General features: G+C 34.1%; 1 protein-coding gene across 1 annotated transcript in view; it reads right to left on the bottom strand.

Moving 5' to 3' along the window:
* Positions 1-247: 247 nt before the first annotated feature.
* The window catches only part of LOC126834454 (glutamate receptor 1-like), a 143,173-nt gene continuing 127,421 nt past the window's right edge, over positions 248-15,999 (bottom strand). The window contains exons 14-20 of the mRNA XM_050566378.1: positions 13,960-14,149; positions 11,331-11,575; positions 6,922-7,027; positions 5,445-5,585; positions 1,305-1,376; positions 1,117-1,211; positions 248-778 (exon numbers count right to left, since the gene is read on the bottom strand). Coding sequence (XP_050422335.1) covers positions 1,173-1,211; positions 1,305-1,376; positions 5,445-5,585; positions 6,922-7,027; positions 11,331-11,575; positions 13,960-14,149 — 793 coding nt within the window. The 3' untranslated portion in view covers positions 248-778; positions 1,117-1,172. The remainder of the gene's footprint in view (positions 779-1,116; positions 1,212-1,304; positions 1,377-5,444; positions 5,586-6,921; positions 7,028-11,330; positions 11,576-13,959; positions 14,150-15,999) is intronic.

Below are 15,999 nucleotides of genomic sequence, written 5' to 3'. Positions count from 1 at the left end.
CAAAATAAACGCGTAAGACAAACAAATAACTTCAACATCAAAATTGTTTAAATATTAATTGTATAAATATCCACTTAGAAATTAAACGTTCAACGAAAAATTCATTATACAAAAACAATACGATATAATAATAATAATAATATGTGCTCTTTGTTTAAAAAAAAAATCTTTTTTTATACATTTTAATATATTATAATTTAATAATATAAGTAACACGTTATTCATAATATTAAGTAACTATAAAATATGTATTATATAATATTAATATACATGCATGTTCGTTGAAAAAATAATAACGTAATATTTCATCTATATAAACTTTCAGAAGAAAAGGAAACATCAATAAAACGATTAGACGTTTATATAGACAGGGGTTTGACTGATGATATTGTTTTAGACATATTTAACACGGAGGGTATGTGGCTATAAAAAAAAAATATTCTCTTTTTTCAATTTTTTATTTTTTTACTGACGTGAAATTAAAAAAAAAACAAATATACTTTTTTTTTTTTTATATAATGTTACTGTACATTGCGAGATAGAGAAAGAGAGAACCTCTGTTAAACACTTAATAATAATAATGATACATAACACAAGATAGAAAAAGATATCAATTTACAAACAGATTATAAACAACAATAATTACAACTATACGGCCAGTGGCTTACACGTTTTTCCTCGTCCAAATCCGAAAACCGAATCCCTATATACTAAGCTTGTAGGGTTTTCCATAATATTATGTACATCGTGTCCCGTTTAGGAGTGTACTGTTTATCATCTAGAGGAAAAAAAAAAGAATAAAAACATCATCGTCAGCCGTTTAACGTCAACATTTAAACGCTGATGTCCCGAATACGAAAACCGGGTACATTTGCTTTATGGACATTGAATAATTTGCATAATGCTTATACGACTTCCCACTCGCATCGCAATAGTTCAGTAGCCCCTGACCCAACCCACCTTCCCTATCCCATATCAGTAAGTCTAAATTACAGTTGACTGATTACTATTATCCGAATTATTGAAAAGTATTGCCGTTTTAAATGTATTTTATAAAAATATACCATAACAAGTTGCACCTATATATACGTTGGAAATCAAAAACCATCTACTTACCAAAAATCAGTGCCGGGACATTTTAGTAGACAGCGAGGACATGTGTTTGTCTGGTTCTACGTACCGATGACTCGGCACATGTCGACCGGAGTCTCCTGCAACAAAACGCATTGCAACGATAACAATACAAATACCATTAGAATAATAATAATTGCCGTCCACTGATGTTAGACCGACGAAGCACTCACCCTGATTCCGTTCTCGGGGTCGTGCCTGTTCTTGTATTTGTTGACGGTTTTCACGGCATCGGGAAGCTGAAACTATAGAACGATAGGGTTTAGTAAGAATAACCGTTTACTGTATTTCACACATCATTAAATCATAGGAGAAAATATGACAAATAAACCTATACCTATTGGAAATAGTCGGCCCCCGCTATGATTAGCTTGCATTCAGAGTTAGAGGCGACACTGGCCCTTTTCGACTCAAGCCGATAGATATTATACCCAATTGATATCAACGGCGTGTATACATGAAAGTAGATAAATGAAAACGCGTCCTCGGGACAGAGGGAAACGTTTAAGATATGGTAGACCGACGGTTGTCCTAATCGCCGCGGCCACTACTTACTGAATTCGACCCGCGACTAATTGGAAAACTTGGCAAGTCTAATACAGCCTCGAATAATCGTTTCGCTAAGAGCGTCGTTTGTTCGGGCGACTAGACAATCGCTTCAAGATAAGATAAAGCAATACCGATAATGCGCATAAATTATAGTACAACAATAATATTATTCTAACAATAACTTGTGTATAGGTGACCGCCGCAACTCTTGCGTGTGGCTCGTGTGGAAAATGTGCGGGATAAGTCGAGCAAAGTGGTCAGTGAAAAACGAGGGAAGGACGTGAAGGTCCACCGACGTCGAGCGCACCCTCGTATTTCATCCTTTGTACACATTATAAATATGTATAATCTCACTAGTGCAAAAAGCTATTTTTCAGACACTGCAAAAACGCTCGGCTGGGGTAATGCTAATTTCTCTAATTTCTTCCGTTCCCGTTGGAAATGAAATGAATTCTTAACAAAACACGTGCGAAGGCCCGAGCACACCTAAGGTCGTATATTATAATATAAACGCAAATATATACCTATGTGTGTGTGTGTGTCATATATTTGATATTTGTAGTTGCAAACCGCGTAAAGCGCCAACACAAATGTATGTGCGGTATGTACCTTTTTTTCTTTCTTTGTACACAACTCACACTTGAGTGAATCTATCCCGGCGCCATTTGTTTGCCCTCTCTAAACGTCAGAAATTCTTATTTTCCAATTGGAAAACATTCCACACCAATTAGATTCCAATGAAAATATTTCACTTCTATGAACAATTGTTTTTATTATCTAGAGGTTTTTGACAAGTTTAAGGTCACTATTTAATATTGGGTACACTTGAAATTTAAATAATAATAATTGCGTTCATTCCAAACGTCAAATGTCCCAGGGGAACCCTTTATTATAATATAATATACTGCGTGTTTGGAAATGCATTGAGAGGCGTTAAAAATAAAGTATTTGAAATTTTCCATCTTCCGGGTTTCTCATAAAATAACCAAGTAAATATAAAATAATTTACTCCACGCTATTTCCTGCAAAATTATCTTACAAACCGATATGTCACGCGATAATGTTATTTCTTGCCAATAACGGTCTAACGGAAAATAATGGTTCAAGTTATGTTTACAAAAAATAATTTTTATGTTACAAGTTTTCTTTTTAAAAATCCACGAGGTCCTTTTCTTTTCTTTTTTTTTTTACACTTGTTCGCGGATATTGAAAAACCGACCAACGTCCAAATAAAGTCAATAATAATAGCTATTATTGTAAGAACCAAATAATGACATTGACAGGTTTTTTTCGGTTTTGGCAAAGCAACGGACATAATATTTAGTTTATTAAAGTATTGGAAAATAAGTACATATATACATTTTGTTAGTCCCAACGGGATGTACGCTTGTACATGGACGGGAAAAAATTTGTCAACGAAATTGGATTTTGGTATTGTATTGATGGCCGATAAGCCAAAGTCCCTGTGGAGCGAGAGAGATTTTTTTGTACTTCTCCCAGTAAGCCCTTTGGGATTTATTCAGTCTTTATATTTTTCCCCCTAAGACTTTTTTTACAGTGGCACAAAAAGACTGTACTCGAAAGACCAATGAACAATTTTTTTACCAGCAGTGAGTATTAAATACTATTCCGCTTAATTAATAGCATTAACAGCGGTAATATTATTAAAGTGTTTTCACTCCACTTCGCTCACGATGAATGCTGTTTGCTTGTTTCGTTTCATTGGTTTCAATGACATATAGCAAGGCAATTAAAATATTATACAGAATATTGTATTGCATAAAAGTACCGACATGCGCCTAGAAAAATTGAGAAATGAGAATAAAAAAAAAGATATTCTTGTAAGGACACCAAAAAACGTTAACTTATTATTTTTTCATTATAAAAAAAACACCGCTAAAAACACATAACGGCGGACCTTTCCATCCTTTAACTTTTTCCTATTAGAGTAAGTGCAATAACTTGCAGGTGACGTTAATATATTGTATCATTCTATAACATAAAATAAATTAGTTGCTGTCAGTTCGTAACACTTTGTTGATTATGGTTGTTAGATGACTGACGGCAGTGGCGGCGGTACACCGCAGTTTCTTCTTTTATATAAATTTGAAATTACATTTTGCCACGACAAACAAAATATTCAGAAGAAAAAAAAACCCCACAAAAAATACATAACGGAACATCGCAGTTTTGGAAGTGCGCGTAAATTAGAACTTTATAGACTTGCATAGGAAATAATGTTACCTAAGTACTATTTTTTTTTCAAAAACACTAACGTGCTTTGGAAATTGTTTTCGACACGACTGAAGCGGACCAAATTTAAAAAAAAAAAATAAAGTTTTCGTCGCTAAGTGATCTGGGGCATCTTTGTCAATTTGAATTAATTTCAAACATGATTTTCAATTTGCCTTGTTTTCAGCGCTTAAACTTTTGAAACTCGTGAAAAATTCCTACCTCGGTTTTAATACTGACAACTTTTCAACAGCTTTGGGCTGTTCCGGTTGTCTTGGCCATAAGCATTCATAGTGATAAAACATGTTATGTGGATGCGCTTACATTGTGTTCAACATAAAGTACAAAAGGAAAGTACTATCATACATAATTAAATAAGAGTTTAATTTTTAAATACAATGAAGTTTTAGGCTTTTTCGTTGAAAAACCGCTAACCTTTTTGTATACATTTGAATAAATTAGCAAAAGACATAATGTATTTATAATATGTTTCAGGGTAGTCCCTAGATCAATTTTAAAGCGAGGGGATGAATATTGTGCCTAGGGAATACCGTATTTAGGCTACGTTTATAAAAGTGGCCCACATAAGGGTGGTGGGACCCTGTCACAAAAAAAAAATGTATATCCATGGTAATAATGACACTTTATGAATATCATAAAGGGGGCTAAAAACTTCGTCCCCCTCTAAACTTTTTTGGTTATTTTGAATACCATCGACGGTACACTTTTAATGTTCCATTTGAATATTATAGTCTACAAGAAATCGTGAAAGCGCTTCGTCTGACCACAAAAAGGGGTTTCTGACCATAAAACATAATATGTGCCGCCGCTTGTTTGAGTTGGTTAAATTATTATAAACGCCACACTCTTGTAAATGTAATCGGCGAGAAGTTGGGTTTATTTGTTTTCGGGATTCTATTGTATCACAAGAGTGTATTGGTATAAATCATAGAATTCTGGACGTCCGAAAACGCCATTATAATGAACAAAGTGGATTACACGGACGCCTCGTGTGAATGGTTTACAATTTGCCAATTGCTACAAACGGGATTTTAACACTGTTAGTTAATGTTTGAATAACTTTTTGATCTGAAAATTAAATTGTTTTGGCAAAACTTTACCGGAGCGCTTATCCTAATAACATTTTTATACGAAATCGGAAAACGTCGTTTCTATTACTATAATATAAAAGCAATTTATAGCGTTAATTTGAACGTCCGCCAACGCACTCCGGTCGACTTGTACAAACTTTTATGCTTCGAGACAGGCAGGTATCTTATATTATACCATATGACGTACAGGCGCTTACTATATAATTATAGCGGCGGTAAAACGATAAGGAAGTTCGAGAAATAGATAAAGATACCAACAACATTATGGCCAATCACATAAACAGAACAAAAACCAAAAACTGCATACGGGTATTGTTGCGTACATTTTAACAGCACCCATTTCAGCACCGGTGAATCGGCTAAGTACACAATTGAACTGGTCGTAATTACAGCTATTGTAATAATATATTAATAACATACCTTGGAGTTGGCTTGATCCGAATGCATCCGGTAGCAGAACTGGAAAAGCGCCACGGCGATGCCGACGATCAGACCCACCACCAGTATGTAGAATATACCGGCGATGTTGTTTAACGTCAACTCGGCGTACCGGAAGGACTCCTGTGGGAATTAAAACGTGCATATGATATCGTTGTCATGCAAAACTATGGCAATTTCAACTTAACAAAAATATATATATATATAACTAAATAAAAAAAAAATCGCTGATGTGTTCTCGCGTTTTAACGTCCACCTGGAGATGGGCTGGCCAGCCGCAGAAAAACTTTACTGTCGAGCATATGCTGCCATTTTTCTACTTAACATAAATTATATATACTATACACCATTACCATTTCTGTCGTCACTGTGTAATACATATACAGTGTATGTTACATGTGTATTACTGGTATTATTTTAAGTTAAAAAATGACGAGTACACGCTCAGTATACACGCTTGATAATGCTAATGTGGACAAACACCCGGCAGGCGTTTCGCCAAAAAAAAAGTGTTTAATTTGGCCGTAGTGTTTAGGAGCGTGTAACTTTTTATTATTATTTTATACACACCAAATTATCAACTCGAATTTCTCGGAAACGCTGCAAAATGTTAATAATTGTTTCGTAAAAAAAAAAAAATAAAACAAACAACTATTTGTTTACGGAGTTTTATGTAGACATATTTTCAAAACAATATTACTCAATTAAAAAAAAAAAAAACCATTAATTTGTTTTTATTAATTTTCACACGAAAACAATATATCTGATATTGTACGGGTACATACTTGTATAGGTATGCTAACAAACGATAACTGTTTTAGTTATTGAAATAAAAGTTCAAATTAAATAAATAATTTCCAAGAATTTTCTAGAATTTAGAATCCTAATGAAATGATAAGAAAAAAACATTTTTTTTCGGCGAAATATTTTATTAACACATCCAGCTAATAAAATATAGTTTCAGTAAAACTGAATCCGAATAGTTGAGTTTTTTTAAAAAAATTTCAATAAAAAAAAATATATTTTGCCGCTGGATTAGTTAAAGAAACCCTTCACCTGGCAAAGGCTACTTTTCAAATATAAAAAAATAATTTAAATACTAATAATAGTACTTTTTAGGTCGGTCATGGAAAGTAGGTATAATGTATAAAATGAATGTATGTATTAAAAGGATACAATGTCAATAGCTATGAGCTAGGATAAAAACAATACAATTAAAACCTAAATTTATCTTTACATCAAGACGGACTTGAAATGTACAAAAAACGAAATGGAAAAAAAAAACAAACGAGTATCAACGCTCATCTCGGACAACAACATGAAAGTCATAATCCGGTTGGCAATAGTATACAAATCTCTCTATTACTTTTTCATACAGCTATTCGTATGAACACAACAAAATGGACTGCGATAGACAATAATAATTATTTTTTATCCACAAGTTGATTTATTGTCTTACCTTCGCTTCATAGCCGCACTCGTCTCTGTCTTCCCACCATTTGCTTTCGAGCTTCGACAGTTCACCGCTCTCTGACAATTGCGCAATGGCGGCGTTTATTCGATTTCTGAAAGCAAATTTGTGTTTTCTGTTAACAAAATTTCAATAATATGGACAATACATAGTATTGTGGAAACATTTCATAAAATTTTTCGGGTGACCATTCGATGAAATTGACAAGTATGTACAATCGACTAGTATTTTTTTAAAAATAATAATTTATACATACAGGTGCTATGCGTCAATATACTTTAGCCGGTGTTCACCACACATTCTATACCTACACACATTTGGGTATAGGTGTGAATTCGGTGAACACCCGTTTGGGCGGGTATAAAATTAACGGGAAAACAACCTTATAGATCAAAAGTGCGCCCCTCCTCGTTTATTGGTTTCCCAATTTTGGCACTAGAACGATTTTCGATGGCCCCTCGTTACCCTATATAAATCGACTATACAGGATGCGAAACTCTGAAAGGGCGGTACTGTACAACGCGGAATATTGTTTAGGTATAAAATATAAAACCATTAAATCGGCCAACAAAGAAAGAAGGACGGGGTGGGGACGAGCATACTATCGAAAATAATAAATTACATTTACTCTCGAACACGATTTAAAAAAAAAAAAAATAATAATAATAACTTCAATACATTTCTTTTTATGTTCCCGACGTTTGTAAAAGTTTTGACATTAAAATAACTCAAATAGCAGTAAAGTTATGGCGTTTTATTGCGACATAAATACACCAAAAAAAAAAAATCAAACGGCTTTAATAAAAATTTACATTATTCGTTCTAGACATTCAAAATTTCTACTTAAACGATAGGGATTAAAATTGTAGTAGTTTATTTTAAAACCAACTTTTTTTCGAAATTAAAGGAACGAAAAGACGAAAGATTTTTTTTTAGAAACTAGTTAGTTTTAAAATTCACTTTGCCACCGTTACAAATTGTACTAACACATTAATTAGACATTACTATTTTTTCTAAATGAGCAGATAAAAATGTATATTTTATTTAACCATTCGATTGTGTATCACAAATTTATTCGTCAAACATATTATTGTTAATGTATGCGTATACTATTTTTTTTATCTAAAATTTAAAAAAAATTATCTTCGACCATATTTTGTTTTTCTCGTGTGTAAGTTTGCAATTAATTTGTGATCGGTTTAATTGGAAATGCTTAAGCCAATGTCTGAATCATCCAAGTACGAGCACAAACAGAGTAAATATTCGAGTGTAACGTCGAGTGCGATGATAATGATTGTTTGTGGAGTCGGCGATTAACATGCTGAATAGGTCTAAACGCTATTTAGCGCAGTCAGTTTACATTGAAATAACCACTGGACTTCCGAAAGCGCATCGGTTGGTTGGCAAAGGGCCAAATGAGTTTTCGAGGAAACGAACGGACCAAGGTTGTATAGTTTAAAGACCTGCGTTTCACTTGAAAGCACACTTACACAAACCAATGGTCCGTTTGATGTATTATTTCCATTCATCATACCCGACGCTATATCGGTCGACCAGATTGGGAGATGAGCTTCAATTTATTTTCCAAAATCCGAACAGACCGAAAGACGCGAGTTTGCGGATTCCAAATGTATACACAAAACAATTACTATTTTCCGGAGAAAAAACAACAATAGCCGGCAATACTTATTGTTGTATGTAATTCTGAAAACAAACTGAACAACCATCGGTTCGTTACATACAGGCACGGATACTACATAGTATGATTATACTTATACTAGTAACTAGTATATAGATAGACAAGTGATGAACACCAGTTGACAGTTTTAACGTAGTACCAAAAAAATATCATAAGCAATTTAATGAAGTCGCTATTAAAATATTTTTAATGATAACCTTTGTAGTCTTCTTAAGGGTTTTTTTTATAAAGGTAGCAATTTCAACATTAAAAAGAACTTTCATCTTTTTTTTCAAACGTTTTGAAAGTTCTGAGACAAGCTTCTGGACTCGCAGCACTTTAGATATTAGAAAAGCAGAAAACTGATTACAAGAAATGTACAAAATAATGACATGTAGGATGAGAAACTAGAACATGGTATCGCTAGAAGTTTGCAGTACTTAGGGACGCAGACCTGACATTTATTTAATGGAAAAGTGTTGGCATTTTGGTTGGGATGTGCCGATTTGTGTAATGTTAGTTACTTTTGTTTTCACAATGACCAAAGAAGAAAATGTCCAATTTGTCTGCACAAGATTGATGTCCATCTTATGGCGAATAAATTCAACCCATTACCGAGATGTTCTTGAAAGGTCTGTGACTTAGGGAAGCTGAAACTTTTTAACCACGGTCCCTCATCAGAGTTTTAATGAGTTTGAACTTTGTAAATGCTACTGACGTTCAAAATTGCGATATTTTCAAAATGATAAATCTTTAACTTCAGAGCGAAATAGATAATTAAAACTAGTGTTGACTTTCAAATTAAAAGGTCAGAGTAAATGGGTAGCAGCGAGGTTGTATGACATACCAACAGTTTTATAGGAACACAAAAATGAAGAAGATAAAGTCGTCGGTTCTTATGTGCAACTCATGCAAGGTATAGTAACAAATTGACTAAAGTAAAAGTATGAAACATTTTTGTTAATAACCATGAAAACCTCCTAGTCAGAACTAGAAAAAAATGAATTATATAATAAACAAAAATAAAAAAAAATTACCTCTTTTTAAGTATTTTTATAATGATAAAATAATTACCAAATTTTAAATGGTGTTTTTTTTAAGTTATAAAAAAATATAATTCGAAGAATTTGCAAATCAAATTATTCAAGTACATTTGTATGGTTTACTAACGAATAATGGCCAACAAGTTTATAGAAAACAAACAATTATCAAACATTATTTTATTTTTTAGTATAAAATTAGAGATAAAAACAAAACCAATTTTAATCGTATTATGGCTATTCGTATTATCGATAAAAAATGATTTAGATACATTAGACGATTAGTATTTGTAGTCTTGCGTTAAGTAAACTTTACCAACTAGTGTTTATACACTTAACAAAGACTTGTCAATTCCGATAAATGCGATTACCAATTTACCTTCCTCGGGGGATATCAAACACAAGTACAATCTATTAGTAATTGTTATATAACATTATATTTGTTTTTGTCTCGGGTATCTTAAGTAAATAAGTTGGTATTTCGGTACATATGTCAAATAAATATCAATAAAATGAAATATTTCCCCTCAAAAGGGTGGGCGTTGTAATAGCAGATGATTAACGAAAGACATTTAATAATATTTTATGTAATACAGTTTGTATAGTATACTAGACAGCGTGACAAATGTAACACTCAACGCTTTATTATTATTAGAGGATGTTAGTAAAAAAACAGATGAATTACTATATTTAGTAAGAAATGAGCTATGTAACAAACAAATGAAGGGGAAATTCTTCTACCGATTGAGCTATACGACTTAAGTAACAATTCAGGGATTTCCACCTGCGTTTTGGGTTTACTTGTGACTGGAATTTGCACAATAGGTGTTCATTAATACGTAAAGCGTGGAGTCATATTAAATACTATTTATTTTGAAACCCATTTAAACAAATCCTTTTTTTTTTCTTACTTAGTAAGCTATAAAATAACTACTTTTTTTTAGTACCGAACTCTGGCCCCAAAAAAGGTGAGTGTTATTTGCCAATTTAGTTTAAAATTCTAGTCTAGTAACCGGAATACAATTTTCGCGACTCGAATAATTATTTTGATGTATTATATTCGCGTCATAGTACAATATGTATTTCGAAGCATCGAGGTTCGGCGAAGTTCTGAATCCCATTTGCTCGACACAAAGCCTTCGGAAAAATAACGCCAATAAGAAACACAACATTTCGGAGTTGTCGTCAGTTAACCGGTAGTTTTTTTTTTATAAATCTTATTGCCAAGACACGCGTGTGTATAGATATAGTTTTTTTATGATCAAAAAAACGAATCGCAGAAAATTGAGTTTTTCTTTTTTCCCCCCTCATATCAGTGCCGCCGCTCTGTGAAAATGTGATTTCGCCGAATGTAATCTGAGAGAGTCATTGAACCAAAAGACGCGAGTAATATTCTTCGTCGTCGGTCCGCCTACCCTATCCTACCCTATTCCCAATTTCCCCGTTACCGCGAATCCGACCACCTCGACACGCGTCCGACGGCGGTGATCTCATTTCCCAAAAGGCCCAAACGAGATTTTCCAATATATATTTTGTGTATGTGTGTGCGCGTCGTCCTAAAGGAATTTTGGGTAGGCGAACGCGCGTTACCGAAAACACATACACCGTGTGAAAAATTTAAATAATGTAATATAATAATATGCGTTTTGTGTATATGGGGCATTTTGGACGGTCGTTACCTGAGAGGCGATCCCAGGGGCATGGCCACGCCGTATCCCTTGACGTCCCGGTGACGACTGGTGTACATGGTGTCGCAGGGTTTCCTCTGGTTGGTGTAGTCCCCTTTTGGCGACTCGATGAGCATACCGAACTTGCCGTTGGAGTTCCGCACCCGCCGGATGCCTTGGTCGTATGTGTCCACGAACACGGGCTTCCTGGCGTTCATGTACTGCCAAGTTTTGCCGTACAGCGAGCTCTGCGACCTCTGCACAAAAACCATAATTGTATATAATACAGAACTTGTACATTTCAATTAGCCAAAATGTCGTCGCTAAATAAGATTTTGAAAATACCCTAACGGCACCGTCCTAATAGGCGATTTTGTTACTTTTAAATGTTGTATGATTAACGTTCAGTTAAGCATACATTTATAGTGTTGAGCCCACATAGTTTATAAATTAAACCATTAATAGGGTTGATGGGTGGATATGTGCTGATGAGGTTAGGTCAGCGTGATGAATTTCACTACTGTAGTGTTTGTTTTGATACCTACATTCAGATGTGACGATATACAAAGTACAGTTTCGAAGCGAGTCCCTTATAGTATAGATACGCGCAGTGCCCGGCCGACGACAACAATAGAATACATTAAAACTTATAAACAACAAATAGAGCAGAGACAGAAGTAGTAAACTAAGTCCCAAATATATTTTTATCTTAGTAAACCCTGTCCCGGGATGAAAAAAGTTTTCGTGTAAACCTAACCCCAATATAGTTTTATAGGAACCGTCTAGATAGAACATATAAAAACAAAAAAATAGGTTTACCGCTTGTTATCCAGCCGCCGAATAATAACTGGCCAAATATTTATAACGTTAGATTATGCCAAGTCAATAACAGAGTACTGATAGTATCAACATTCCAATTGTCGCTTCTCGAGTGACTTTGCCTCGATTTCGAGGATAAGGAACTATTTTAATAAAAAGAAAAGACCTAGTTATATTTTTTATAGTTGTGTATCAATAATTAAAACTTGTGGTGATTATCTCATCGAGTTTTTTTTTTACACGCCGAACTCGAAAATAGTTGTATTCGATTGATTTTGTCAACGTCAAACGACCGCCGAAATGAGTTGTTTATGTGTGGCATAAACGGTGGTTAGGAAGAGAACGGAAACTGTGTTATTCGGGCCAATAAAAAAAAAATAAAGAAGCCGAGATTTTTTCCTTTTGGACTAATGTTTTAAAGGACCATTTGAAAAATTAGTTCGAATCATCAGTTGAGGGGAAGCAAATCGATTATTCTACTAGGCGGCATTTTGTTTTTCTTTTTACTCTTATCCCGAGAAATTTTAGGGTTTTTTATTTTTTATTCTTATATTTTTATGTCGAGTAAAAAGTGCTTAAGAAACGACCGCGCCGTGGTGAATGGGCCGAAACGAAAAGTTTTCTTATGCCCACCAAAAAAAAAAAAAAAACACTACATAGCCGCTCGAGAGGTTTACAGTCGATAGAACTCGAAAGTCATACTCGTTATGGGAAAAGTCTATATTACTTACTACTCTGTCACATATAGTATGTCGGCGGTGTACAGGTGTATAAGATATATATTTTTTTATTTTATGAACTCTACGCAGCGGGCCACCTATCGGCCATTACGACGGCGAATGTATTAAATTGGCACCGAGGAAAAAAAAAGAATTCGCCAAAATAAATTATTATTTTTTCCATCGTCGTCGGTTCGCCGACTTAATGCTGTAGATGTTCGCAGCAGACGTCGTTGCTGCATAAACAACTTATTAAGGGACCCAATCAAGTATCTCAAGTAATTTCAAACGTCGGCACCAGCCTACACCGGTGAACTTTTGAGAATAAAAAAAAAAAAAAAAATACATATATTAAAACGCATGTACGTCATTATCGTGCCTTGTCGTTAGGCCGACTGTTACTTGATTGAGGGAAGGGGAGGTCACTGGTTTTCAAAAATTATAAAGGCAAGCGAAAGACCAGCTAATGTGAAAATGTAGATTGTAAAAATACGATTAATCTTATAGACAATTTCCAAAAATGTCTATTGTTTCGAAAAAAATAATAACGTTTCTTACGTTGTAATTGATTATTCTGTAAATATGACAAAAATTTTAAAAAAAACATGTGGTTTTCTTAACAGACTAACTCGAGTCGCTTTCGTCAATTCAACCGCTGCTGTAAAGCCATTTGTACTATAACCGTTCTAACTATATGCGAATCGATGCCTGTACCGTGGAGGTGGACGTTTAGGACTTTGCCATTGGGTTGGAAATGCCTTCAACAAGCTTTTGGCGAACGTCGAATGGCCGCAAAAATAAATAATGTTTATCGGCAGGCTTAACGAGCGTGTTGCAGCTTTATAATTTCGAGGAACAGATAAGGAGCGTTTAATGTTATTTTTTCCTTTTTCAACTCATGTGATGCGTAAACAAATAGATTAACTAAAACGCAACGGAATGGTGGCGGCAAGGCGTGGCGTCGATTCAACCGTGTCAAATTGCAGTAAACCGACCCCGGCAGACAAAGTGTAAGTAAGTATTGTAATAACATAACAAAACGAAGGGAAAGTTGTGTTATGCGAAAACCGAAAAGTAAATTTACATAATATTATCATACTAACTTTGAAAAAATCCCGCGTAGATCCGTGGGAAAGAACGCCGTATTCGACTTCGGTCTGTGCGGCTGAGTCTTCGTTGGGCAAGTTTAACTTCTGCAGGGTCAAATAGGCGGTGAAGTTGGACACGTAAGACGATATCAGTATGACGGTGAAAAACCACCAAAACGCTCCGACGATACGACCCGGCATAGTCCTGGAAAATACGGGGGAAAAAACAATATCATTAGCCATTAATATGAAATAATAAACACAGTAAATGTTAGTCTGTAAATATGAAAACTTCAACTAAACTATTTTAAATCAGCACTTAATGAAACAATCTAGCCAATTAGGACATATTGAATATTTCAATTATTCGATTTTTTTTTTAGTACAACATTTTTTTAAGATTTAAAAAAATGATCGTCTATTTTTTTGTGTAAATCTGAATTTTTCTAGTCATTAGTCAATAGCGCCCATTTGAAAAACATAGATTATAATAGCTTTCTCTTGCAAACCCCAATAATTAAATTATCTCCATAATTACAATTTTAATCAAATTCCTTTTTTTTTTATTACTTAACTGACGTTTTTAAAAAAAAAAAAAAATTTAAGAAATTTTTAATATTATTTTGTCGATTACTCTATTGTATTCACTACGGCCGACATTGTCTTTTAGAGTAGACTTGGACAAATTTAATGCTCTCTATATTGTGATTTCCCAACGTTAAAGAAAATGTTTGTACATCATCGGCGAAACGTTGCAGAACGAACAAGCGTTTACACCGCTCGCCCGATGATACATCACGGACAGTTTCTGGCTTTACGACTTGTAAAAAACTTGAGCTATAAAACTTTTGGAAAGTGCTTAACTAGAGACCTCTCGAACACATCCACGACATATCTACGCACGTAAATCATAGTTTCACCGAGTTGTCGTTATGCGGCACGTATGGTACATATAGAGCACGGCAATAACAATACACAAAATACATACACACAGACACACACATTCAATGCACATGATTCTGTCACACAACAGTCTATTAACGTTCCCGTCGGTTAAACAAAGTTTCGCATCGTGACATCATCCGAATACAAAAACGGATCTATGAAGTAAAACTTAGTCGACGGTGATGTATGTGGAAATCTATTAGCTACGACGCAGAGCTGAGAAGCTATTGATATTGAAGATTTGAAGAATTTAATTAGGTATGGGTTTTTCTTCTGTTTGGGCGCAAGATAACTTCGGTTTGGTTAGGTTAGGTAGTGATTTAATTCACATTTATCACTTTTATTTATAACAATTCTTGTAGACCTGTGACCTCTTCGTCGCCTCTATGATTTGATTCCATTATGCCTACACTCTACTGTACTAGACCTCTCGGATAAAATCACTTTCAAATTAACGCTTTGATGCTTGTTTGTAAATACAGCATTGCAATTTAATACTTTCTAACTTTGCTGGTTTATACTGTGCTTGGTTTGGACTGTACTGGCTTAAAAATACTAAATACTGATTTGCATCGAAGCGTTTATTCGAAGGTGATTTTATCACTTTTAGATTTAAACATAACTGTAAACCTGTGACCTCTCCGTCCCACTATGCCCCCGACCCCACTGTACTGTTTTCTAGGAATGGAATTATCGATATGCCATTTGATATCATTAGCTCTTTCGCCAAAAAAGAAAAAACATTTTTTCTTAATTTCTCTTTTTTAAGTGCAGTTTTCGAAATTAAAATAGATGTAGAATAAACATACAAAAAACTACCTTGTAAAAAATGTGTAGTACTTTTTTTTTTTTGGTAAAGGAAATGCCAAAAACAAAAAAGGGAATTACAAACATAATAGATTTTTTAAAATATAATATTGCTGTTAATATTTATTTAATCCGATATTTTTATCATGTAAACAATGTAACAGAAGCTCACATTTATTTTTTCTCGGAAATCGTGGTAATTTTATGATAAAATTAAACTCAATGGTCACTTTTGGAATTTATTAAAATTTAATAATAACTAGATGTAATTTTATATGGTTTTTTTTTTGTAGAAAATATTTG

Source organism: Adelges cooleyi, unplaced genomic scaffold (assembly GCF_023614345.1).
Source record: "Adelges cooleyi isolate 19-005CV unplaced genomic scaffold, UGA_ACOO_1.1 ACOO_flye_CR_arks_rails_tigmint_CR_PRNA_21, whole genome shotgun sequence".
Lineage (NCBI taxonomy): Eukaryota > Metazoa > Arthropoda > Insecta > Hemiptera > Adelgidae > Adelges > Adelges cooleyi.
Note: the sequence above shows the minus strand (reverse complement) of the source record. Positions and strands in the feature narration are given on the sequence as shown.